A 26,691-nucleotide genomic window follows, 5' to 3' on the forward strand; every position below is an offset into this window, starting at 1 on the left:
TTAACCCAATTAGTTACACATGCCATGTGAATTATTGAAAACTGATTGTTTATGTTTATGTTTCCACTTATAAAAAACATTAGATTATCAACACAATGAAAAAACACCTAATTTCTCTTCACACACATTGGATCTAACCCTAACACAGTAACCCCTACTCCATCCTACACCCCTAGGGTCCCTTACCTTGCCCTGGTGCATCATTCTACCCTAGCAAGAATTCAGATCTGTTTTCTCTCCTATTCCTCTAATGCCCATTTAAAACGAACACTTCTATTAATATTTTTAACCCATTATTTGTTGTACCCAAAAACTATTTCCATTTTTCCATAATTATAATAATGCATTAATGGCCCCTATCCCTTGACTTACAATTCAAAAAAACACAAACCAGAAAAGAAAAAACCCATCCATCATTTTCATTTCAAAACTTGTCTTCCACCCTTTTTCTTTTTCCATCACTGCTACTCACAGATCCACCATTCCTTTCCACCTCCTTCACTCCCCTTCAAATCAGTTCACATTTTCCTTTCACAGATTACTTTTACTTCTTCCACCTTTCTCTCTCTAATTTCATTCAACAAAACCATTTTTTTTTCTCTCACTCACTTCACACAATGAAGCACCCAAAACCCCAAACCCAATCAACCCCAACACCATCACCTTCTTCAAGATCTTCTTCTCTCTCGTCCCACCTCGCTATGGTGGAGCTGAAGCAGAAGATCTTAACCTCTCTTTCGAAGCTCTCCGACCGCGACACGCACCAGATCGCGGTGGAGGACTTGGAGAAGACTATCTCGGGGCTCTCGGCGGACGCCATTCCGATGATTCTTAACTGTCTTTACGACGCCGCCACCGACCCCAAGCCCGCCGTCAAGCGGGACGCGCTCCGCCTCCTCGCCGCCGTCTGCGCCGCGCACTCCGACGCCGCGGCGGCCCACCTCACAAAGATCATCGCCCACGTCGTCCGCCGCCTCAAGGACGCCGACTCCGCCGTCCGCGACGCCTGCCGTGACACCGTGGGCGCCCTCGCCGCGCAGTATTTGAAGGGAGACGGCGGAGGGGGTGGCGGGGGAGGTGTAGGGACGGTGGTGGGGCTGTTCGTGAAGCCGCTGTTCGAGGCAATGGGGGAGCAGAACAAGGGGGTGCAGGCGGGGGCGGCGGTGTGCATGGCCAAGATGGTGGAGTGTGGCGGTGGCGGCGGAGGAGGGGAGGCGGTGCCGGTGGCGGCGTTTCAGAAGCTGTGTCCGAGGATCTGCAAACTGCTCAACAGTCCCAATTTCATGGCCAAGGCGGCGATTTTGCCGGTGGTTGCCAGCTTGTCACAGGTGAGGTGCATTGTTGTTGTTGTGGGATCAAGGGTTGGTGAATTATGAAATGGTATGTGGAGTTTGAACTTGAAGGGTTATTTTGGTCATTAGGTGGCTAAATTGTTTTGTCCTTGCTTTAGTGTAAAGCATTTGAAGATGCTTTGGTTATTTTGCGATGTAGAGTTTTCTTTAGGACGAAACTTAGATGCAGATCCATAGGTGTTTTCTTTGGTTCTGTTCTCGAAATGATTCGTGTAATATAGGTTTGCATTAAATGTTCAAGTAGATTATTCAGGTGTGGAGGAGTGCTTTACTTATATCTAGTCTAGCGAGTGAGTACCCTGCAAAGAGGAGCACTAGTGCTGATTTCAGTTTGAACTTGAAGGGTTATTTTGGTCATTAGGAGGCAACATAGTTTTGTCCTTGCTTTATTTTGGTATGAATAGAGCTTTAGTGTAAAGCATTTGAAGATGCTTTGGTTATTTTATGATAGAGTTTTCTTTAGATTCATAGGTGTTTTTTGGCTCTGTTCTCCAATTAGAATTGAAGTTTTGCCTTAGTGATTTGTGTAATACTAAAGTTCACCTTAATGATTTGTGTAATTCTGCATGAAAAGTCAGGATAGGTTACTGATATATGAAACTCTTAATTCTGATTGGAGAACAATACTAAAGTACCTAAGGAACTGCATTTAGGTTTTGTCCTTTTTTATTCAGAGATTATGTTGGAGTACTTTAGTTATATCTAGGGAGTGCCCTGCCAAGAGGAGCATTAGTGTTGGTTTCAGTTCTTTTGTTGGATCCAAGATGTATCACTTTTTATCTTTATGTCTGGTTTGGTTTGGTTCTATTTTAACTCTTAACATTTTGTTAAAGCTAGTGTTTGTTTATTGTAGTAGATTCATTAGGGTTATAAAAAACTGAGATTTAGTTAGCCTGTTGATATTGGAAAAATTGCATTTTTAGAATTCAATTTAACATGGCCATATGTGGTGAGAATGATGTTGGAAAGTGACTCTGGCAACTGCAGAGGCTAATTCTAATGAGGTTGGCAATTGCAGTGGAAGATTTGGCATAGTTTTATCTGATTTGGATGGTAGAGGCTAGAATAATCCATATTCTTTAATTTTGATTCTGTCAATCTGTCTTTCTTGTGTTTGTATAACTTGGGGGGCCATTAATCACCAACTTACCATTTTATGATGAAAAGAACTGGTATGAAAAATCCTCAGAGGTAATCAGGTACTGATTGCAGGTTGGAGCGGTTGCACCACAAAGCTTGGAACATTTGCTGCCTAGCATTCATGAATGCCTTTCTAGTACTGATTGGGCAACACGTAAAGCAGCAGCTGAGGCATTAAGTTCTCTGGCATTGCATTCAAGCAATTTGGTTACCAATAGAGCGGAACCCACACTGGCAGTTCTTGAGGCTTGCCGATTTGACAAGGTAGCATTTGCAGTCAGATTTCCTAATCATAAATTGTTGGCATGCTGTGCTATTTTTATTTCTGATTCCTCTCTTTTCAGAGGCTACAAGGTCTTACATTTCTTGTAATTCTTATTTTATCAACATGCTCTGTTTCTACAAGGAAATTAGTTCAATGGTAAGGATGTTAAATCCTAAAAGCTTCAAAGAAGGTAGCCACATAAAATATGTATTTTTCCATTTGACTTTGTTGCTTGCATTCAAGTGTATCTCATTTAAAGAGCATCAAAAGAATTATGTGTCTGCAGAGAGTTGACAGTGCATTTAATTGTGACTGGTCTAGCAGGTTTCTGTGACAGTAGTTACCCTGTCTACTGTTCTCTTTTATAGTCTGGGCCAAGGATTATTTGTCCTAGTATGGCAGATTTGTAATTTGTTTAAACTTCATTACTGGAGAACTGATTCTTTGCTTTAGTTATCTACTTTTTTCAGAATTAATGTATTATTGTTTTCAGATAAAGCCTGTAAGAGATAGCATCAATGAAGCATTGCAATTGTGGAAAAAGATTGCAGGGAAAGGAGATGGGTCTCCTAATGATTCAAAGCCCTCATCTGGTAGGCATATTTGACTTGTCTGTTGTAATCTGCTCATAAACCACTTTGTCATAGTTTATGTTGATGATGATTGTTGTTTGTATGCTTTAGATGGTGGTAATGAATCAGCTATTTCGTCAGAAGCAAGTGACCCGAAAAAAGTAAATCTTGATGAGAGGAAGACTGATTCACCAGTAAAGGATTCATCAAATATTTCTTCAAATATGGATTCAACCAAGGCCAAAGCAGCTGGCATCTCAGAGAAGGCAGTTGTAATACTGAAAAAGAAACCACCTGTATTATCTGATAAAGAACTAAATCCAGAATTTTTCCAAAAACTTGAAAGAAGGGGTTCGGATGATTTACCAGTGGAAGTAGTTGTTCCTCGTAGAGGCCTCAATTCTTTGAACTCCAACAATGAGGAAGAATCAGAGGCAAATGCTAAAGATTCGAAAGAAAGAATAAATTCTGTTGGAAACATCCCTAATGATGATTTTCATGGATCCTCTAGTAATAAATATCGTATCTTTGAGAGAGGCAATGATGGAAATTCAAAACAAAGGAATTATGATGATTTTGGCCATGACAGATTCTCTGAAAGGAGAGTGAACTCAAAAGAACTGAGGACAAAAGCATATGATACTGATGATAGGACTGAAAATGATCAGAGGGAGGGTTCTGCCAATGTTTCAGGTTTTTCTAAAATTGATGGTCAATCAGAAGTACCCTTCTCCAATAACAGAGGAAACTGGTTGGCCATCCAGAGGCAGTTGCTGCAACTGGAAAGGCAACAAGTTCATCTGATGAATATGCTGCAGGTATGGTCAGTATGGCACAAAAAAAGAAAAAATAGTTCTGTTGTATATTCTTCATAAGTGATAGATGTTTAAACAATTTTGCAGGATTTCATGGGCGGATCTCATGATAGCATGGTGACTCTAGAGAACAGAGTGCGAGGTCTTGAGAGAATTGTTGAAGACATGTCACGAGATTTATCCATATCATCAGGTCGTAGAAACTTTGCAGGATTTGAAGGATCATCTAATAGGCCTTCTAGCAAGTATAATGGTTTTAATGACTATTCCAGTTCCAAGTATGGAAGAGGTGGTGATGGACGCATTCCATTTGGTGAAAGATTTGCCCAATCTGATGGAAATGCTTTGGGAATGAGGGGAAGAGGGCCATCTTGGAGATCTGACATGTCTGAGGGCTGGGATCATCCTGGGTATGGTGCTTCTAGAAATGGTCAGATGTCCTCAAGGAGGGCTTTTGGGGGTAGTTCTGCTGATGGAAGATCGCCAAAATCTGTGCATGAGAGTGATCAAGCAGGCAACAGAAGAGCTTGGGATAAAGCAGCAATGCCCATTCGGCTTGGTGAGGGGCCTTCTGCTAGAAGTGTCTGGCAAGCTTCTAAGGATGAAGCTACCTTGGAAGCAATTCGGGTTGCTGGTGAGGACAATGGAACATCTCGAGCAACAAGGGTAGCAATCCCTGAAATGACTGCTGAAGCTATGGCTGATGACAATGTTGGGCAAGAGAAGGATGCCATCTGGACTTCTTGGACCAATGCAATGGATGCCCTTCAAGTAGGTGACATAGATTCAGCCTTTGCAGAAGTATTGTCCACTGGTGATGATATTTTGCTTGTAAAGATAATGGATAGAACGGGCCCTGTAATTGACCAACTTTCAAGTGAAGTTGCATGTGAAATTGTGAATGCCATTGGACAATTCTTACTTGACCAGAACATGTATGACATCTGTTTGTCTTGGATTCAACAGGTATGACTTCTTTACTGCTTGAATTTCCTTTTTTCAAGTCAGAATATGTTGATTCTGCAGTCACATAAATTCTCTCACCAAAATAACAAAATAATGCCTCCTACTTCTCAAATATAATAGGGACGGTTAGACAGATGATTTTGCTATTTCTTGATATTTTATCAGGAATCAAAGCTAGTATAGTACGGATTATGCCATTATGGAACAACCACTCGAGTAGATCTTCATCTAGAAAAATGATTTCAGTGGCTTGTATATGTAATCCTTTGTTCTAGATTTGGTGTTAAAATTGCTACAAAATTGTATATCCTGTGGATTTTTAGTGAAAGATGTCATCTCATTGGGTGGCATCTATTAATGTTTTCTTGTGTCAATGATTTGTTGTAGGGCTTTGCATACATTATGTTTCTTCTTTATAATTTGTCAGCTAGACAATTTACGTAATCCATTGACATAGAACCCCCTACTTCATTGAAGATCACTGTGTTTATTCAGAGCCATAATTTATTCCTGTTAGCAGTCATGGTGACATACTACATTATTAAATATTTTATTTTGTGGGAGTATCGTGCCCATGTCTGTTAGGCTCACTTTTTTTTTTCATTGTCATATGGTTCAGATTTTAAAGCATTTCATTTTGGGTAATGCTCTCTTTACTCAGTATTTCTGGTGAATCTGTCCATGTTTGTTAGTCACATTTTTTTTTTTTTATTGTTAAATGGTCCAGATTTAAAGCATTTCATTTTGGGTAATGCTCTTCTAAAGAGAGCAATAATGGGTGTCTACAGCATTCATTTAACTTTTAAGTGTTGCTTAATCTTAATCCACTAAAATTCAAGGGTGTTTACATCTCTTGTGATTAAAATAATCTTACCTTTTAGATGTTTTTGACCTTTCTGGCTCAGAAAATTATTGGTTTATATATTCTTTCCTTGGCTCTATAATTCTACAACAATAACAACAAATAATTTATTTAGCAATTGATGCATACTCCGTTGTACAGTTTTACCTTTGCTTTCCTTTTTTGCCTTCTTTATGTCTTTCATTTGAGGCCTAAAATAATTCATGGTCTTGATGATGTTCAGTTGCTGGAGATAGTATTGGAAAATGGCCCTGACACCTTTGGTATTCCCATGGAAGTGAAGAAAGAGCTCTTGCTGAATTTACACGAAGCTTCTACAGATCCAGCTGAGGCCTGGGAAGGGGTACAGCCGGATCAGCTTTTATTGCAGTTGGCATCAGCCTGGGAAATTGATCTACAACAGCATGACAAATAGCTTGTAGAGAACAAATTATGCTGCTATTGAATCTTGAATTGGATGGTATTGAGTGCAATTTGAAATATAATGCTGTTCATGTTTTTGGCCTCCACACAACAACTACATTGCCACAAATTTATGCTCCTTTTTCTCCTGTATCTTGGTGAACTTAGGCTAATCCTATACCGGTCAGAGCAATGTTCGACCGTTGATATCATTGTTTTTTTTTACCAAATGTCTACAGATATTGTCATTACTAAGAGGTAGTGTCTGGTTGTCACTAAGTGCCTGCTTAAAGACATTGTGTAAATTGAGACGAATGAACAAATCTTCCATGTAATTATTAATGTATTTGTTCTTGATATGTTACTTCCGTTTCATCATTTGCACCATTTTCTCTCGTTTTACCCAGGCTAATTTCTAATTGATTAATGATCATGTCTGGGGATATCAGAGGTAAACTTTGTATTATTAATGTAATATTTATCGAAAATAATTAATTTTGATAAGTCCTACTTCTAAATTAAGAGCGAGGATATCATTGAATGAAAAGTTAAATTTACTAAAATTAATAATTTTTAATAAATTTGAGCCAATGGTAGAGAAATTGTTAGAAAGAATGTTAGACTTTATTTTTTTATAAAATCTATGACAATAATTTTACGGCTTTTCAAAAGTTTGATTTTTAGAAAGTTACGCCAGTGTTTTCAACTTTCTAATTTTCTTTTTTTATAAAATGAATAAAATTTCCTTATAAGGTATAAACCCTTCAGTAATTGAAAAGTTGTGAATAAATTATAACATTTTTGTTATTAAACAAGATTTACGTGTACAAAATAAAAAACAAAGTTACAAGAAAATATTGAAATGGTCAAGGATTTAGGGACGAATTAAAAAAAAAACCACCCTAAAGAAAACCCTACTATTGCTGCATGATGTTGTACAGGAAATAAGTTTGCAACAAAGTGTAAACGTTAGTGAATAAGATGTTCTGTTCGGCGAATTTCGTTTTATATATACAATAGTATAAAATGATCCAGTTGCATCAAAGCCAAGAGGCCATTATGTTTGTAAGGCATAGCATGTGCAAGTTACGTATAAACTTTAAAACCAAAGGGAAAATAAACACCATGGTTTTTCCCTTTAGTTTCTTCCTATAGAGTTCAAAATGCTATGCACACCAAAACACCACAATGGAACTACTCCCCTATAGAAATGGAGCGTAACCTCAAGGGCAATTCCTTTGCCATGGAGAAAAAGAACAACCTCTTTTGATTTACAGTCACCAAAGGGACCATGCTGCCAAGAAAACATCTCCCAAAAATTCAACCATGGATGGCCTTTGTATGGAACCAAGGGTGAAAAGTTACCCCACCACACCAATTCATCACCTTTTATACTGTATGACCAAATGTCTATTTTGCAGCATACCAGTTTTGAGCACAATTGGCATCGACAGAGAGGCCGACTCTAAGAAAATTCTCACCATTGAAAGGTTTCGTCATGCACTCAACAACTATAGCCTTTGCAACCTCGGCAGACTCTGTTGGCCCTTCCAATATGACTTCATCATGAACCTGCTTTGACATAGCCAAAAAGCTTAGCTAACATGTAGCAAGAAGTTTTCAACTAGATAGTCCAATACATTCAGACTTGAAACGATATCATATAGTAATACAGTGACAGAGTAACAGTAAAATTAGAATGGGGGTATGCTTGGAAGTAATACAGACAAGATGATGTCATGAGTAAGTTAATGGCAAAAAGGGAGGATTAAGAGATGTATTAAATGTCAAAGCAAAAATCAATGAATAAACTGGAATATTATGAAAAATGGAAAATAACTAGTGAGGAAAGGAACATACGCCAATCAAGTTGCCATAAATCATGCTTATTCCAAATTAAGTGAAAACTGTGTAGCTTTTCAATCGACAGCGAGTTGCTTAAGCAGACTACTTATTTCATTGATCAATATAAATTATATTACAGACTTATGATTTAAGTTTTCTTCATGATGCAGAAATTATTTCAGCCATGATCTCTTTAATTTCACTACTACTTGTCTCTGTCATATTCTCCCAAAAGTAAATAAAATATATCATTGACATCAAACCCTAAGTATATAAAAATACTTAAGTGAACCTTGGCAAAAAGTGAGAACAGAAATAAAAAAGGATAAAATTCGAGGCATAAATATTGACCTGTAGAAGTAACTTCCATCCAAGCTCCTTCAACTTCATATTGTTGGATATTTCTAACATGGCGCACATGGCAACATCTGCTGCACTACCCTGTAACATTTGACAAATCAGAAAAGCAAAAAAAGGTCTGAAAGTGGGGATGGATTACATACTTTATGGATTGATATCACAAAGGAGAAGAATATAAATCTGTTGCTAATAAAAAACACAATATATCAGCTAGTCTCCAAAAAAAAATTTTCTAACAAAATGGAGGTTAATTTTTAATGGAGATGCCATCATAATAAAAGACGAGTCTCTCAGTCGAACTCCATACACATGCAAATGGCATGTCGGGTGAGAATATTGTCTATTATGTGAATGAGAGAAGTAAACTTGATCTTTTGATCTTGAAGTAATGGTAATAACTTAGGTGGTCATGTTACCACCAATGTTCCTTTAATCCTCCAATAATTAGGATTTTCTCTCTCACTACATGTGAGCCAAGTTGCCCCTGCCCCATCTATAGGGGCAGACGATATATAGGGATATTACAAAAGCTTGATGAACTTAGACCATTAAAAAAAATTCTCCACGAATGAAAATTTCACCAATTTAACCATTGAATAATAAACAGTTATGATGTTGATCTTCAATGTCAATTTTGGATAAATATGACATTTAAAAGTGTTTTAAGATCAAGTAATAAACAATTGCTTGTAAATTGCATGCTACTTTTACATCTATACAGGATATATATCGAAATATGAATCGATTTGTAAATGCTATATATTCTCCAGCCATAATATACACTCCTATATTATAAATTATAATTACAATTATTATCCACAATTTAGAGAGTGAAGTACCCACTCTCTATTAGACATTCTCTTTCTTCTGTCCTTTGGAGGTGCACTTCATAGTTCATACACTACTCCCACAATTAGACAACAAATTGAATAATATAATTAAATAGTTTTCTAACTCTATCTTTAAATTGAATTTCAATAGTTTTCTATAAAACTGTCAGTAATTAAACATAACTTTAAGTTTAAATTATTCATTGTAAATCTAAATAATATAATTATATAATCAGAGTTATTTATTTATATATTGAAAATTATATCTTGTGCATCTAGTATGTAATACAATTGATAATCCAAAAGTGGGTTTTGTGAAATCAGATTTCTATAAACAAATGTTAATGTTGATTGATTCTCTACCATAAGTATGAATGGATAAAGCAATTATATAGATGCATATTTCAAACGAAAATTTGGTACACTATCAAATCTATTATTTTATTTTATTTTTTACAAGGCAACTTTTTCTTTGATGTAATAATAGGACAGCTGACAATACTAGCACTACTGTAAGATCGATAAGAAATAAAAAATAATACAATTAACTTCTAATATATTTTAATTCACAGCTTTACTTGAATTATCATTTTAATATAAACTTTGGATTATGATGTTTTCACTAGTTTCTTCTGAAAATATTCTCATTATTCACTGCTCTTACTGGGGAAAAGGTTCCAAAAGACCATAACTGATTAATATTGTAGCCCACTCTAGTAAGAGCTATTCACCTTTTTTATATGGCAGGATTGGTATAAGGGAATCAGTATATTCTAAATTTACTAAAAGTAACCATCAAACTTGAGAGTAGTGACAGACAGCGAGGCAAACTATTGTATTAATGTATTTGAGAGAATCAAGGACCTGCACTGGTGTATTAATAGCAGCTCGCTCAATATGACCTTTGTGGTAGTTGTTAGCTAGGTCTATTTTAGGAAACCGCCGGGCTCGCCCTAGCAATGTGTGAACACGTTGAGATTCACAAGCTTCTTTTTTACGTTCTTTTTGCCATTTCAGCACTTCTTTTCTGTCATTGTACCAAAGGTCAACTGTTCTCCTAGCTTCTGTCACAGTAACCTGAGAGAAAAATATAAGTAAGAAGGGGACTTGTAACCAAATCAATAATCAAGGGGACTTGTAACCAAATCAATTTAAGCCCTTCACAATAAGTTATAGAATTCAGGTACCTTCCAATCCTTGGAAAGCCCAACTGGCGTCTTTCCATATGCAATTGAGAAGTTAAGCATTTTGGCTTTCCTTCTTTCAGAAGCAAAGGCATCCTGAAATGAAAAAGAAATGCTAAAAATTGATATGAAATAGTACACTGTTTAACCTATCAACCATAGAACAGATGGATATATTTTTGCTTAAATCTTGACTTTTAAATTTACTATGTATTGTGCCTGTATTATCTTAAAGTTGTTATTATAATAGGGGGCATCTATCCCTAGTTGGAAGGGTATGATACTATGATATAATAAGCTGCTAAAATAAGCTTAATTAAGCCTCATAAATCATTATTAAATACATCTTGCACACCGCCAAACTATGCTGAACTTTTAGGCATAAAACCCCACAATATATAAACCACAAACACATGTGCCCAATGTCGGATGCTTTCCCTCTTAACAGTGCAAGCAGTAGTAGATGCCCTTTTTTATTTCCAGTGATAAATTCCTGAATTCTGGGTCTTTGTTCTAATATTTGAAGTATCCATCTTCTTGATTTAACATTTCATCAAGCCATTATTAATACTATAGTATTGTGCTATGAGAGAATTTATTTCCTTCCTCTATAAATTTTCTTGATAACTGTCCTACATAAGGTGGCAGCCAATACATGGAAACTGTTTTCTTTCCCTTTTTGGGGGTGAGGGGTAGGATTCATTTTCATACCTTACTCATCCATTGGTATATTTAATCAAAGCTTCTCACAACACAATGCAATTATTTCTAAATTCTTTTAGGAGTGCCTTAGTTGTGGCTTCTTTGGGGAATGCCTTAGTTGCAGCCTCAAGCTCCCACCCACATCTACAAGAAATATGGTTTAAGGGCTTATAGAAAGCTTGTACAGTCCTCACCTTACAAGTTGGTTTTGTGGGGTTAAGTTAGACCCTAAAGCCCAAATTCTGAAGAACAAAATTACCTTGTAATTTTTAAAATTCATCTTAGGTGCTGTTAATTGAGAGGGAAATTAAGAGAGAAAAACAGAATCATTAGAGAATAACTTACTTATCCAAGATTCTGGTTCTGCATATCATCTGTGTTACTGTGTATCACTAATATATTAGTCTCTTAATAGACTTAGTGGAGACTATTTCCTAGACTACTATTAATTAAGTGCAACTTCCCAGACACTAATACCCATGAGTACTAAATGCATTTTATTATGTGATACATGAACATACTATTTCCTAAGTGCATCAACTATGATTATTTCCAACACGTACCTAATCAACATATTTTCTGATAAAGAACTTAAATTTATCTGTATAAATGTTCTCTTCTTATAATTCCTCATCCACACTCTTAATTCCTATAAATATGTTGTCCAACCTTTCTTGAAGGTTTATATTTCTTGTTATTTGAGGGTCACTTTTTAAGTTAATTCTTCATTGATTCCCTTCCCTAAAGATAAAGATAAATTACTAAGCACAAAAATGGAAAAAATAGCATTTAAATTTAACATGACTTAATTGTGTTTATGTTTTCAATGTGAACATTGTGCTCATAAGTCATAACTGACATAGAATGAGTCACAAGATAATGAGAAACACCAAACTAACAAGATATTCTTGTGTATCCAAAAGCAAGAAGGTTATTACTGTCTATGGTCTAACTATAAATAGATCAGAGGACAATTTATAATTTACTTTCAGGAGAGGAACTGGGGGTTTGTCTTCACCAGGCTGAGGATGCCACTCAAGAAGCACTTCCTTTCTCTCAACTGCTTCACGAATATATGGATACATATTCATTGCAGTTCTTGAATGAAAATCTCCACCAGCTTCAAATGCTTCCAACATGCTCTTACAATTAGCAAGATGTGCAAGAATCCTAAGTTCCAACTGCAACAATATGTAACTCCATCAACAGAATGAAATTTCTTGCAACTAGTTCAATTAGATAAGTAAATTGCTAACCTGTCCATAATCAGCAACTATAAGAGAATTCCCTGGAGCAGCTATGAATGCTTGACGGATTTTGTACCGGTCCTTTTCCAAAGCAGGTTGGTTCTAGTTTATGAATTATACGTTAGATTAAAGCTGTAACTTTGAAATCCAATGATTAATCTAGTCCATGTAATACCCATATTTGAATTTCAAAGTTCAAATAAAAAATCACTTAGGGGGTGTTTGGTAGGAGAAAAGTTTTTATTTTCCTAGGAATCTTGGTTTCCCATGCTTGGTATTCATTTTTAAAAAATAAGATTCCTGGGAAAGAATGTTTTAAGGTAGGTTTCCCACGAAAAATTTCCCATGGGAAGAGGTGGGAATCTAACTTTTCCGACTAGGAGGGAAGTTTTAATTAAATGAAAAGACTATGTTATCCCTTTTTCAAGTACAAAATATCCTCACCTAGGGTTCATCTTTATCCAAAAGCTTATCTACAATTTTGAATGTTGCACTTATCCACGTGATTCTATCTTTCTTTAATTTTGAAATTTGTAAAGAAAATTCTTTATCTTTTTTAAAAAAGAAAAAACGTAGATCTCCAACTAATTTATTATAATTTTGAATAATATTATAATTCAACATCTAATATGATAGTAAGCTATAATAATTTTTCAACCAAGTAAAATAACGTCATAATTAAATCAAATAATTAATATTTGTAAAAAAAATATTTTGAAATTATTTTTGTTTGATTTTCTTTTGCAAATGTTTTTTATATATAAATTTATTTAAATCTTGTAACTAAATTAGGTAAGTATCATTTGTAATAAAATTTGAGTAAAAAATATTCAATGAAGTTATTTTAATAAAGGATATATTTGTAAAAAAATCGTATATACTCAGGAAAGTTCTATTGTAACCAAATAAATGAAACTTTAATTCCCAGGAAACATATTATGATCAACCAAACATATCTTAACCATAGATGTTAGTCTTGATACTAGTAAAACCCATGATAGAGAGAGAATGAGTAGAGAGAGAAACAGAGAGTGGGTTGGAGAGAGAAACAGAGAGAGAGGCAAAGTGTGGATGAGAGAGGATCCCCGATTCAACTATGCCGAAACCAAGGATGGACAACAACCTAGGTTTAAGCGGACAAATTGGAGGGATAAGGCTGATATCTCATCCTTTTATTTTACAAGATTCCCAGAAGATGTAAATGAAAAGGATCTATGGTACCAGTTCAAAAGGTGGGGGGACGTGAGGGAGATTTTCATCTGCAAACAGAGGAACAAAAGCGGTAGGAGGTACGGTTTCGTGAGGTTCAAGGGGTGACTGATGTGTGCAGATTAGAATAGCAGCTGGATAATATCATAGTTGGAGGCTTAAAGCTACATGTCAATATACCAAAATATGGGAGGGAGATGAAGAGAAATGAAGATCAGAGACCAGAGAACAAAGTATAGGGATATAAGGAGCAACACGAAATGGAAGCAGAACGACAAAGGCAATCCCAGCAAATGCCAATACCAACATCATATGCGAAGGTGGTGGCGACAAACACCAGAAACTCGGCGCAAATGTGGACACATAGGAACGTGAGCCAAAGACACGAAATCTCACATTCATCGGTCTAGTTGGATATTCTGATGGATGAAAAGAAATGGTTTAGCAATGCCTGGGTGAGTTGACTGAAGAACTTGGCGATGTTTGACAGAGTCGAAGATGAACTTTCGTGGGACAAAGGAGTAGATATCTCGCCGAAGTACCTAGGGGACGATATGGTATTGCTACTCGGTCTCACTGACGCCAGAGCTGAATAGATGGGCAGGGAAGAAACCATGAACGGATCATCCCTGCTTCACTCGTTGGAGAAGTGGAATCAGAGGTTGCGAATTGGCTATAGGTTGGTCTGGGTACAATGCTGGGGTATATCGCTACCAGCTTGGGACATGGCGCAAATTCAGAAAATTGTGGTAGCAATAGGGGAAATGGAGGTGGACGACGATGTTGAAAAAGCTCGGAGGTTGGACAGGGCATGGGTACTTATTAAAACTCCGTGGCGATCCACAATCCAACACACAGTAAATGTATCCATCAATGGGGAGGATTATAGAGTCTATATAGCGTAAGAGAACGGAGCCAGCACCGGAAAATGCAATTGTCGACTTAGGAGTGTCTTTGGGTCATTGGAGGAAATCGATTCCGAGGAGAGCGAAATTGGAACCCCGAAATCAAAGGAGGATGGCTCGTCGGAAAATGAAGCGGCGCTGAGGAGAACTAGACGTGAAAATCTATGTTTGACAATGAAATTGACATGGCTGCTAGATTCTTGGGGAATATAGAAGGCAGTTTAATCCATCCAGACCGACGAGACAACTGGACGTGAAAAGCTGATCCAAGTGGTCAATATTCAGTGAGGAGTGCATATAATCTGCTGATGGGGGAATCAATAGATGAGAATCAGGATGGAGTTTTTGAGGAGTTATGGAATTTAAAGATCCCAACCAAAACATCCTTCTTCGCTTGGAGATTAATTAGAGATAGATTGTCAACAAAATTAAACCTGCGAAGGAGGAACGTAGAAATCAATGATCTATTTTGTCCATTATGCAAGAACAATGAGGAGGATGCAGCTCATCTATTCTTCAACTGCAGTAAAACCCTCCCTATATGGTGGAAATCTTTGTCTTGGGTAAACATCTCAGGTGCTTTCCTGCAAAACTCGAGCATCATCTCCTCCAACATGCTCATGGGGGATATGCTAGACTAAGGGCTCATAGATGGAAGTGTTGGTGGATAGCATTAACCTGGACTATTTGGCAGCACAGGAATCAGATAGTTTTCTCAAACGATAGCTTTAGTGGTAGCAAACTGATGGATGAGGCAATCTTCCTATGTTGGTCATGGTTTAGGAATATGGAAAAAGGTTTTGTAATGCATTTTAATCGATAGTCGAGTAATCTAAGAGAGGGATTTTGTAATCAGGGGAGGGAAGCATACATAGGACCTGGGTAGCCTATAGCTTACAATGTGAACAGCTTATGGTTAGCTAATTCGACTGATCAAGTTCGTATTAGGAAAACATATGTCTGCTGAACTCGAAAAATTTGTAATCTTAGTACCCTTAGATTTATAATGTAATGTAACTAACATAGAGCTCAAATAGTTGTAAAAAATTAAGAGATACTGTATCAAGACCAAGTAGACTTCAGTCAAGAAAGTGAATGCTTCTAATTCAAAGTTCAATGTAAAGATAACAAATGAGTTGCCTTTTGTTTTTCAACAATATTGTTAGTGTATAGAGCCATTCCTGTATCTTCACCTAATAGTTTAAGCTCTTGAGTGGTTTAGAGTTTGATCCCCGCCGCTCCCATTCTTCTAACAATATATTGAATTTCGGTATAATGACTATTGTGTGAGGGGGGCACGTGTATAAAACCATTTTATGTATTTTCACCTACTAGGTGAAGCTTTTGAAATAATTGATTCATAACAAAGTACAGAAAGTAAGATAATGTACAGTCTACAGGGAGGATAAAAGATTTTTTACTACAGTGAGAAACAGGTCATGAACTAAACTTGCATCAAAAGACAATATTGGCACATAATATTATCTCAAACAAGAAGCTTAAATAACATTTTTTTGCATATCACTAATAGTTGTCCAGATTTAGTCTTTTATCAATAAATGAGCTGTTCTATTAACAACACAACTGAAAAGAAGTTACACCTCTAGTATTTATATTAGAGTTAGGACAGCTATGTACAGCTGTCAGAACAACTGTCAACCAACTCAATGTTAGTTGAGTTAACTAAAGTAACTAACTCTGCTTAACAGATTAAAAAGAAAAGGAGTAATTCGACTCTTCTCTCTAATATTTCATTTCAACAACTAATGTTATAAAATCTTTTTAGTAAATTAAAAATTTAATATTGGCAAGAACCAACTCTTCTAAAAACTTAAACTATTAGGTGTGGGCACATGAATAATTTTATATTTAACTTGGCTTGTCATAGTAAGTCCTTTGAGCTTGAAGCATGGACGATGCACAGGTCAACCGTATACTTTGCTAAAAACTAAACATTGTTTTAAGAAGAATGGGGGCAACAATGATCAAACTCCTGACTACTTGGTCATAGAGGCTTTGATATCATATCAAGAACCAATTCTCCTAAAAGCATATGGTATTAAGTGAAGGCACATAAATGGCTTTATATCTTACAAACATAAAAAGATGGAATCAAACCATCATCAATAAATAATAAATAAATATATACAGACAAAGGAATGAAAAATATGGCTTTTAAAAAATTTCAAGTAAACCAACAGCTAAAGAAGTCTTGCAAGTTTGAAGAACCTGCAGATTTGGCCTTCTTGCTGACAAACGTCCAGTCTCTGTGTTGATATTTATGGAACAATGAACACGGTGATCCTTTCCTGCTATATTATGCCCCTGCCATTGAGAACAAATTAAGCTAACATATAGTATGCATACATAACCTACAAACTTCAATGCATACAAATCTATAATATACCAACAACCTCCTTTTAAGTTTATGCAGCAATTGGATTAATCAAGTGCTCTCAATTCCATCATCTCTTCCTCTAGTACACATACAAAAACTAACCTTGACTACGCTTATATTGCACTTACAACACTATTAATGTCAATCACACTAGGTAAGCAAAGTATATATGGCTAACATGAAAATCAATAAACACAACCAGACAAGGGATAAAAAACTTCGTACCCCATTGCCCAGAGGCTCTTCGCTATGCGAAGGTATGGGGGAGGGATATTGTACGCAGTCTTACCTTTGCATATGCAAAGAGGCTGTTTCCGGATTCGAACCCAGACAAGGGATATTCAAAATATTTTTTTAAAAAAAGAATAATTACCTGCAGGGGAAGGATGAAGTTAGAGATCAAAGAATCAATTGAACAGACTTCACATAAAGCGGCAATTGCATGGCATGCATCTCTCCCTTCTTCCTCTGTTGGAAAACAAGAAAAAGCTGTTCCGTAAGTAGATTTATCTATTTCCACAGGTAAAAATTCACTTTGAGAAGGATTTCCATCTTCATCATCAAGATCCATGTTACAAGCCTCATAAAAGTCATATTCGGCAGAAACTTTGCCAGCCAAGACCTTTAAAACATCACCACTAACTGAGGGCCAACCACTTGGCGTGTACATATCAACATTCAGGTTGTAGCCAATGCTATTCAACTTAATATCACGAAGTTTTGTGGGAGCCTTCTTGCCTTCTTTAATTACTTTATCAACATTGGGAATTTTGAAAACTCTCTCAGTTGGAATTGCCTCATTATGGTTTTTTCTGTAATGAATGATGAAACATGAGAAAATGAAAGCTTTAATTTCATCTATATACTTGAACAACTTCATAATCAGAAGAGAATGTTAAAGATATGGTTTTATCTTTATGCAAATATAGAAATAGGGAATTATTGTATGGCTGAATATTAGGGATTACTTTAGTGATTTCTTACCTTAATTGTATCATTATTCAGATTATACATAATATCATGTGTGGTCTCAAAGACAGTTTCTGTAAACCTAATATGGTATCAGTAGGGTTCGATCCCTCTTTATCGCGCAGCTTCCGTTCATGGTGAACAGTACCGCACGACCTCCATCTGCTGTTTGGCAGCCATGCCATTGCCGTTTGACCGGCAACCACCTGCGACCACCGGCGACCCCCATGCTGGTCGTCGCTCTGGCAGCCGCTGCCGCACACGCCCCCTTAATGACTTTCATATATACAATTAGAAAGTGACAACAATCACGGATGCATTATACTAATGACTTTCATATATACAAATAGAATAGACTCTTAACCCTAGTCTGCAGAATTCCCCCATCCCTCCAGCTGAATGTGTTAAACAGATCAAGGTCAGCCTTCAGCCACATAATGATTGACACTGAATAAAATAACATTCTTTAACAATTAAAAACCTAAAAAATTCTGACTGCTGACATTATACTGAGCAGTAGTATTGATAAAAAGTATCTTGAAATTTCAGTCAAACAATAAAAACTGAAACTTAAGAACCATTTTTTTCCTACGGAATACTTTATAGCGATGAACAGAATACAACACAATGATATGACCATCACAGTTTCATGACGATGACAAGTATAAAGTTAAATTAGACTTTACAAAGTTTATTGCTTCAAGAGAAGAAGAAATACCATCAAGCCACTTATATGCCAAACTAAAATTAAAAGATAGTTAACATAATACATAAAACAGCCTTAATTCAGAATACCACAAAGGTCTTTACATCCAAAAATCAACATACCACACATATGCAGTTTACAATAACATAAGACTAGATATAACAGCCTATTTTTTTTTTTAAATCATCATAATGAATATCTCTATTATTTTTACAAAGCATATTTCAGTATAATTCAGATTGCATGATATCATTCACAAAAAAAAAAAAAAACAGATGGCGAGATATCAATTTCAACAATTCAACTTTGAAATTATCAATTGATTAAGGCAGAAAAAATTCTCCACACAAGATTTAAATAATGTGCACCTGTTCACAGTGCCACCAAAGAGAAGTACGCGCAACTGTGCATCACTTCCGACATTCATGTACTTGGCATCCGGACAATACCTAGATGCCCATTTTCGGAATCTATTAACAGCTGCCTCTTGCTCTGCTTTGGCCACGTTTTCTATGTCTTTAAGATATGACTGATCAACTAGCATTCCCACAGATTCCATTTTTATTAGAAGCTCACCAAATGGCTTCCAATATTCCTGGTAGAAATCATACATGTTTTTCTGTAAAACAGGTACTCCATCAAGATTCCAAGGCATATCAGATAGATGACTCTTTAGGCTCTCATAAAGCTTCAGAGTGCTTCTAGCATCTAAGACAGAGTAACATATCCAAGGTATTCGCTCATCTCTTTGCAGCACATCAACAGGAGCAATGGTAACCATTTTACCTGCAGATCCATCTATCCTCACCTTTTTCTGACCAAATATAGTTGTCATTGACACCTTACCAATCAAATCCTTTTCATGGTCCAACTTAGCCCTAGACATGACCTCTTGGTCACCTGTAAGTCCTTCAAGAGAATAACCACCAACCCAACGCCTAGATGAATCCCATAGCCGTGCCATGTGCATTGTATCAGCATGAAATCCAGAAACCATAAATCCGTAGTTTTGTATAACATGACAGTCAAAGCTATAGTTATGCCAGACCTACAGAATGCACCAGTGACTGTTATTTCAAAAATTATTTTGAATCCCATGTCACAAACCCAGCAGTCTTGACTATTAGATCATTAGAACCTTTGATATGTGAAGGCAAACTTCTACAAAAACTAAAGCTATGCAGAAGCATGGAATGATTTATATCTTTGAAAACATCATTCATACAACTGAAATCGTGTAGTTGACTTAGTGCTCGTTTGGATATGGCCAAACAGCAGTTTGCGTCCAAAAAATCTATTTGCAATGTAACATTTTTGTTTTTTTAAGATTTTGGATTCTCAAAATCGGTTGAGGTAAGTAGAAATGATATTGAAGGAAATTCTTTTTTTTTTTAACTTAAAAATTGATTCTACTCTACCGTTCAAATAAAATCAATTCTTCTAAATCTTTACAATATCGTTCCCAAACACAAATGAGTGTTTCTAACATCAGTTCTTCAAAAAAAAGATTAGTAAAATTTAAGCAAACAGACCTTAAGAGGTGCACATTAAGAGGCGTGATAGGGTTCAAAGCATAAAAAGGGTTAGAAGGAAGTTACCTTTTTTATAGACGAATCTTGAAAAAATTCAGCAAACTTAATTAAGATCTCTTTGCCTCCACCATCAAGAACATCTACCCAGATACATGACTTTCCACCTCCAAAATCAGCTTCTGGACCCGAATAAATACTGAAGCATATTATCTCCCCGTGATCTACAGGTGTTTCTTGTTTCACATTTATCTTGGCCACCTTTGAAGACATTAAGAGTTGGTACATGTTACATTTCAGCATTTGTGAAATACAAGTAGCCAGGAGATTCATACCGATACAACTGCTTATATGCACTCAATTGAAGAAAGGGTTTAAGAATATAATATATGATATATCACTTCAATTTGTATCAGTTAAAAAGGACAAATTCACTAAATTCATGTCCAATGTATGATATAACTCATGTCCAGAGTATACTCATATTAGAGAAAATGACTATAATTATGCACACTGTTGCAATCAAGGCACAACCATAATACATGTTGACACAGTCAAGAATTGTACCTCAGTATCACATGCATGAATAAGATGCCTGTAATTTACTGTAAGCATCTTAGCAACTTCCTCTGCAAGAGAAATATTATTAACAACCAATATGTCTTCATAGATGCTACAAAGCCTTCCCCGAAGTTTTGATTGCTCAGTACTATGTGCCTTTTTAAAAGTTGCATTAGTTTCACCCTTTGCAGTTGTTTGTTTAGTACTGCGTGCCTTCTTACCAGTAGTTGCATTAGTTGCACGCTTCACATTTGTGTGTTCAGTACTACGTGCCTTTTCAACAGAAGTTGCATCCTTAGCAGTTGTATCCAAACCATGATTATCATTAACTTTATCACTTTTCTCTTTACAGATCTCTGATGGAGGTACCTTTAACTGAGTGCCCACCCTTTTAGTGTCTGTCAACACTTTTGAGTCTTTAACAGAAGATGAGGCAGGTTCATCAAGATCCTGCTGCGCATGATCGTGATTCATAGAAACAGCCTGTTCCTGACCAGTGGAAGTAACTGCATTAGATGCAACCCTGAACTTATTATCAGCTTGTATTTCCTTTTTATTTTTAGACAATTTATTACTTGCCTCGGCCCAGGCTTGTTTATTATACCCAAACGCTTTTCCATTAGCAGGGGATGTGGGAAATTGAGCCAAACCCGCCATCCTTACTTGACTATTACAGGAATGTAAAGAACCCAAATCTTCTTCATATCTCCTTTCCTCCAACATGCCACATGACATGTCCGAAAATTTGTTAACTGAAATATGTACAGGATATTTATGGCTATATTCCATGTCATCACATTTATTCAACCCAAAAGGTGTTCTCTTTAGACAGGACAAACCTTTTCTGAAAGACAATGCACTATGTTGAAGGATATTGCTGGCAATCTGGATTGATTGGATTTTTCTTCTGCAGTTCATAGCATGCAAAAAATTAAAGGAAAAAAAATAGAAAGGTACCAATCAATGGAATGTGATAGCATATTTAGCTTTTCAGTTTAACACGAAGAAGATACAAGAACAATCACCCAGGGCAAACAAAACTATGCGCCATGCACTAGCCAAAGCAAAATAAAGTCCCATAGGAATGAGCTAAAATAATGCATATTTTGAAATGTCACAAATAATAATAAAATATTTCCACTATACAGTATATCCTTTGTGCCAATGTACTCCACATTTACATATAGTTAATCCCAGGATAATATGATATCCCTAGTTGCCAGCTTTACATATTTTACCTGTAATTGTTAGTAACTGCTAATAATATGCAGGGAGTTCAATTGTCAGCCATTCAATCTTGAATTATTTTCCTTTTTTTTTCCTTCTAATCACGAGTTGAAAGTTTAGCAACTAATAAATTTGAAAACTTTTATCAACATATATATCAAGCAACAAGCAACCTTGGGTGAAATTTACACGGTGACACGCCCCTTTTGGCAGTATGCAGTATAACAATCTCCATAAACCCTAAGAGTTTTCAATTTTTCTTTTATTATTGCTCAAATCCATATACCCTTTAGAGTGAAAACCCTGTTCAAGCCCTGCAATACCAGAACCATCCATAAACCGAACATTCACAATTACAAAGTCACAATGTGCAACCTTAAGAGAAAACGCCTAAAAAGACCATAAGCAAAATGCTTCAAACAAAGAACACTCTCTGAAACAAACACAGACACTCAAATACACTCCACAAAACCCTTTCACACTATTACTATCAGACCAAACCGTTTCTACACCTTCACTCCCTACCTCCCTCATCCCCTCTGGGCCTCTCCTCACTTCAGAAACATCAGTAGAAACTAGAGACCTCCACAAAACGCCAGAAATAAGAAACAAACACTCCAAACTTAATCCCTTAACCTTTTTTATTATTTTTATTGGCAAATGTTGGTTGTTAATTGTTAGTTTTTTTGTTAGTTGGGGATTTGAACCTATGACCTCTCCCTCGCTCCCTTCCCCCTTCATCACGAAGCCAACCTTATAACCCGGCAAACTTAACCCCTTGAAATTCACTATTTCCTATATCAAAAAGTTCAAATTCAAACACAAAGAAACCAAAGCCAGCAAAGCACAAGACAGTCCAACTCAACAGTAGTAGTACTCCACAACAGCAAACCAAATTCTCCAAACCATCTAACAAAGCTACCAAAACATCTAACACTTCAATAACAACACATCTTAACACCCCACCAAAGACTTGTTCATTGATGACAGGGTTTTCAAGACAAGGCAAAGAAGAAGACAACACCCAATGGAGAAAAGATGACAACTTTGAAGGAAAAAGAACCTGGGGAGGTGTGATTGAGAGGGAGCCAACAAGGACCAAGAAAAGAGAGCAGCACGGAAGTGGCGGGAACAAGAGGGGCAATACAAAGGGGTGCTCTGAGAAGAGACCCCCATGGCTGCTGCAATCACACACACAAGCCTCCCCAGTTTTGTGCCTTTGTTTTGTGTTGGGGCAGTGGCAAAAAGGGTTAAAAAGAGAAGTGGCTCACTCACTCAGGGTCTTATTTGAGTTGCAAGAAAAGTGGGTCTGTGAATGTGAGTGAAGAGTTTATATATTGAGGGAGAGAGGGAAAGGGGTTGTAAGAAGTGGAAGTGGAAGAAGAGAGAGCATAAACCCTTGTGCTTTGAAAATTCATTCATGCAACTACAAAACAGAGAATGAAGGGGAACCCAAAAACAAATTATAAAAGGAAAATAACGTAGAAAAAGGTAAAGTCTTTTATGTTGTTTTTTAGTACTGAATTATGGATATTACTATTTACACCTCAACTTTTTCTTCTGCACCCCTTTTCAACTTTTATTTTCTAAAATTACCCTTTCTAGGACCAAAGGAGACCCATCACCAAGGTTGAATTGAATGAAATGTTTGGATGAATAAGGGCCAAACAATTTTGCAGGAGGAAAGTGTTGAACGGTATGAAAGAGTGAGGTTTTGAGCTTTGGAATATCACTTTGTCAAAGAAAAAAAGTGAGACTAAGGAAGGGGAAAGGAATATAAGATGCGCCCAATTGGATGAATCTGAAAGGGTCATAGGAGGGGGTGTGCGTGAGTGGCTACAATATGCAGGTCTGCAAAAAAGACAGGTTAAAGGATACGAGGGTGCGTTTGTAATAATAATTTTAAAAGACAAGGCAAGGGATGCAAAAGAAAACAATAGAAGTGTATTTAGTAATTGTCCTGAATTATTTAAGGGAAAAAAGCATGCGGGTTGCTAACTAGGCCTGGTTGGGTTAGATTACTATATGGCTTGCTTTCGGGAGTTGCTTTGTGCACCAGAAAAACTTTTTGTGCACCCAGCAACTTTTTGTCCTCACTATCAAGTATCCATTTACATAGTTCGAAACGAATGTGGCATGGCTCATTTAATCCACCTTCATCTCAAAGGTGTTAGGTGACTTTAGACAGCAAGGAGAAAAATGTGATTGCAAATATAGGACATAGAATCATGGATTCAGTTTCTCATTTATTTTTTTGGCTAGCGCTTGTAGTCTACATGGGTGGAGTTTGAAAAAGACACATTGATTCATTTTCTCTCTGTTCTTGTTGACTCATAACCTCAACTACTCAGATCCGCCTTCTTTGGTTCAAATCATGCACTATAAGATTAGAAATAATCTAGCCCAATGACTTTCCTAGAGACATGAGCCTAGCTACATTGCTTTCCCAGATTAATCAGTCTAGCCTCACAATGTTAGGAACAAAATTGAAATGATGAAGAAAAGAAAGAATTTTACTAAATATAAGAAAAGAACAGAAAATAGAAGAGAATATTTCATATCCTTCTTCCCCTATTTATATCTAATAAAACCCTCTAATTAACTAACTCATTAATAGTCCAAATATCCTTCTCATTGTATCCTAAATCCTAACACACAACTTTACCACAAGTATCACTAAACCCTAAACCCCAAACCCCAGACCCCAAGCCCTAAACCCGAAACCCTAAACACACAACTTTAATTCATGCATTGAAGGCTTGAAATATTACAAGCCACTTGTGCAATTAGATGGGACATTTTTAACTAGCAAATACCATGGTACTTTGTTAACTCCCATCGGACAAGATTGTAGTAGGAACAATTTTCCACTTGCTTTTGCAATTGTTGAGAGCGAGACTAGAGAAGCTTGGATGTGGTTCTTGCATTATTTGCGAAGATATGTTACTCCACAACCAAATTTATGTATTATATCAGACAGGGGAACCAGTTTGCTAGCAGCTTTACAATCCGAACGCGTTGGTTGGAATGAATCAGAATTACCTATTGTTGTCATAATCAATGAAACATTTAATAAAATAAATGATTCATTGTTACTAACGACATCAAAATCATGAATATGATAAAGGCAGTGCATAGGTACTCCAAAGACGTATATGTCATGATGCAAGAAAATCAACACATTGCTACCTCGCATTATGTTCGCATGTATGTTCGAGAAACATGGGAGTTTGAGGTTCAAGAAATTGCAAATACGCGACTTCATCGACAAGCAATGGCATGCACTGTCAAATTGAATGAATGGTCGTGTGATTGTGGACAATTTCAAGCACTTCGACTACCTTGCTTGCATGCAATTGCAGCGTGTGTTTTTTACAATTTAAATTATGATGACTTTGTTGACCCTGTATACAAGTTGGAAAACATTTTCAAAGTTTATCAACATCATTTTCATTCCCTTGGAAGTAAAGACACATGGCCACAATATTTAGGTTCGTATTTTATGTCTGATCCTTCGAAACGACGATTGACATCAGGCAAGCCGACCACTACTCGAATACATAATGAGATGGATGAACCAATTCCAAATAGGCCTAAGAAATGCTCATTATGTAGAAGTGAAGGACATAATCGGACTAACTGTCCATACAAACAAGTACATGACTAAAATAACTTGTAATTTTTATGTTTTTCTTTCATTTGTATTGTGCGTTTTATATTAATATATTAATTATGTTATTTTTAATTTTTATTGATAGATTATTTAAACTTTAAATAAGAAACATTTAAAGTAAACTATATTAAAAATATATATAACATGTTTTAAATAATAAAACATTAAAATAAAATAATATCATATCAAATAAAATCACAAAAAATATACTAATAAAATCAACTTAATATTATTTATTATATATTTAAATATATTTTTTGTAAATTATTTTATGTTTTAGAATAATAGTGTTTAGTTTTTATTAATTTACGGTTTAGTTAGATAAATTATTATACATGATAAATTAATTTTGTTAAATTATTATTTTATATTTTAGAATAATAGTGTTTAGTTATTATTAATTTACGAATTAGTTACATAAATTATTATACATGTTAAATTAATTTTGTTAAATTATTATTTTGTGTGTTAGGATATTAGTGTTTTGTTGTAGCATGAGCTGTTCGACAAACACTGTTCACTCCTGTGAAATTTATAAAAGGAGGGTTCATCCTCACCTCGGTGCATATGTTGCATCCAAACAATTAATTGGTTCTCTGATTTTGACGTATTTCTTAGAGTCATACTCACATAATTTTTTTAGTGTTACACACACGAAAAAGATACTTAAAAAGTTTTTTTTTTACGTTACATAGAATCCAACGATTCCTTACTAATCAATAATTCTTTTACATATGGCTACTGAAGAACCCATAACAAGAGATAATGCTAACGACTTCAATGATGACGAGTAACAACATGATTTTGATGAATATGGTGAACCAAGCAATTATGCGTTTTATTTGTATTGTGTGTTTTATATTAATGTATTAATTATGTTATTTCTAATTTTTATTAATAGATTATTTAAACTTTAAATAAAAAACATTTAAAGTAAACTATATCAAAAATATATATAACATGTTTTAAATA

The 26,691-nt window shown here is 35.9% G+C and overlaps 2 protein-coding genes across 4 annotated transcripts; one reads left to right on the forward strand and one right to left on the reverse strand.

The window, feature by feature from the left end:
* The first annotated feature begins 374 nt into the window (after positions 1–374).
* LOC114423393 (microtubule-associated protein TORTIFOLIA1-like) lies at positions 375–6,749 on the forward strand. Its single transcript, XM_028390138.1, has 6 exons — positions 375–1,328; positions 2,565–2,756; positions 3,251–3,350; positions 3,441–4,147; positions 4,232–5,110; positions 6,196–6,749. The coding sequence occupies exons 1-6, from the start codon at positions 618–620 to the stop codon at positions 6,385–6,387; spliced, it is 2,781 nt and encodes a 926-aa protein (XP_028245939.1). The 5' UTR covers positions 375–617; the 3' UTR covers positions 6,388–6,749.
* A 570-nt stretch (positions 6,750–7,319) lies between these two features.
* Positions 7,320–23,487, reverse strand: LOC114423395 (DNA polymerase I B, chloroplastic/mitochondrial-like). Of its 3 annotated transcripts, none has more exons than XM_028390140.1 (13): positions 23,110–23,487; positions 21,659–21,726; positions 20,826–21,571; positions 20,328–20,519; positions 19,098–19,777; positions 17,428–17,866; positions 16,886–16,981; positions 12,552–12,644; positions 12,282–12,476; positions 10,597–10,689; positions 10,274–10,486; positions 8,571–8,660; positions 7,320–7,946 (listed from the first exon to the last, which is right to left on the reverse strand). In XM_028390140.1, exons 1-13 carry the CDS (start codon positions 23,220–23,222, stop codon positions 7,785–7,787), a joined length of 3,180 nt encoding a protein of 1,059 aa, XP_028245941.1. In that variant the 5' UTR covers positions 23,223–23,487; the 3' UTR covers positions 7,320–7,784. The 3 variants fall into 3 exon arrangements, with proteins under 3 accessions (XP_028245941.1, XP_028245942.1, XP_028245940.1); XM_028390141.1 differs by having other exon boundaries at positions 20,826–21,308; positions 21,399–21,726; XM_028390139.1 differs by having other exon boundaries at positions 20,826–21,726.
* Between the last annotated feature and the right edge of the window lie 3,204 nt (positions 23,488–26,691).

This window comes from Glycine soja, chromosome 8, assembly GCF_004193775.1.
Source record: "Glycine soja cultivar W05 chromosome 8, ASM419377v2, whole genome shotgun sequence".
NCBI classification, from domain to species: Eukaryota; Viridiplantae; Streptophyta; class Magnoliopsida; order Fabales; family Fabaceae; genus Glycine; species Glycine soja.

Coding starts and splice junctions, on each gene's coding strand:
- LOC114423393 (XM_028390138.1), top strand. CDS start 618: ATGAAGCACCCAAAACCCCAAACCCAATCAACCCCAACACCATCACCT. Junction 2,757..3,250: donor AGGCTTGCCGATTTGACAAG/GTAGCATTTGCA, acceptor TATTGTTTTCAG/ATAAAGCCTGTAAGAGATAG. Junction 3,351..3,440: donor TGATTCAAAGCCCTCATCTG/GTAGGCATATTT, acceptor TGTATGCTTTAG/ATGGTGGTAATGAATCAGCT.
- LOC114423395 (XM_028390139.1), bottom strand. CDS start 23,222: ATGGGGGTCTCTTCTCAGAGCACCCCTTTGTATTGCCCCTCTTGTTCC. Junction 12,645..16,885: donor CAAGAAGGCCAAATCTGCAG/GTTCTTCAAACT, acceptor TTCATAAACTAG/AACCAACCTGCTTTGGAAAA. Junction 10,690..12,281: donor CCCCAGTTCCTCTCCTGAAA/GTAAATTATAAA, acceptor TTTTCATTTCAG/GATGCCTTTGCTTCTGAAAG.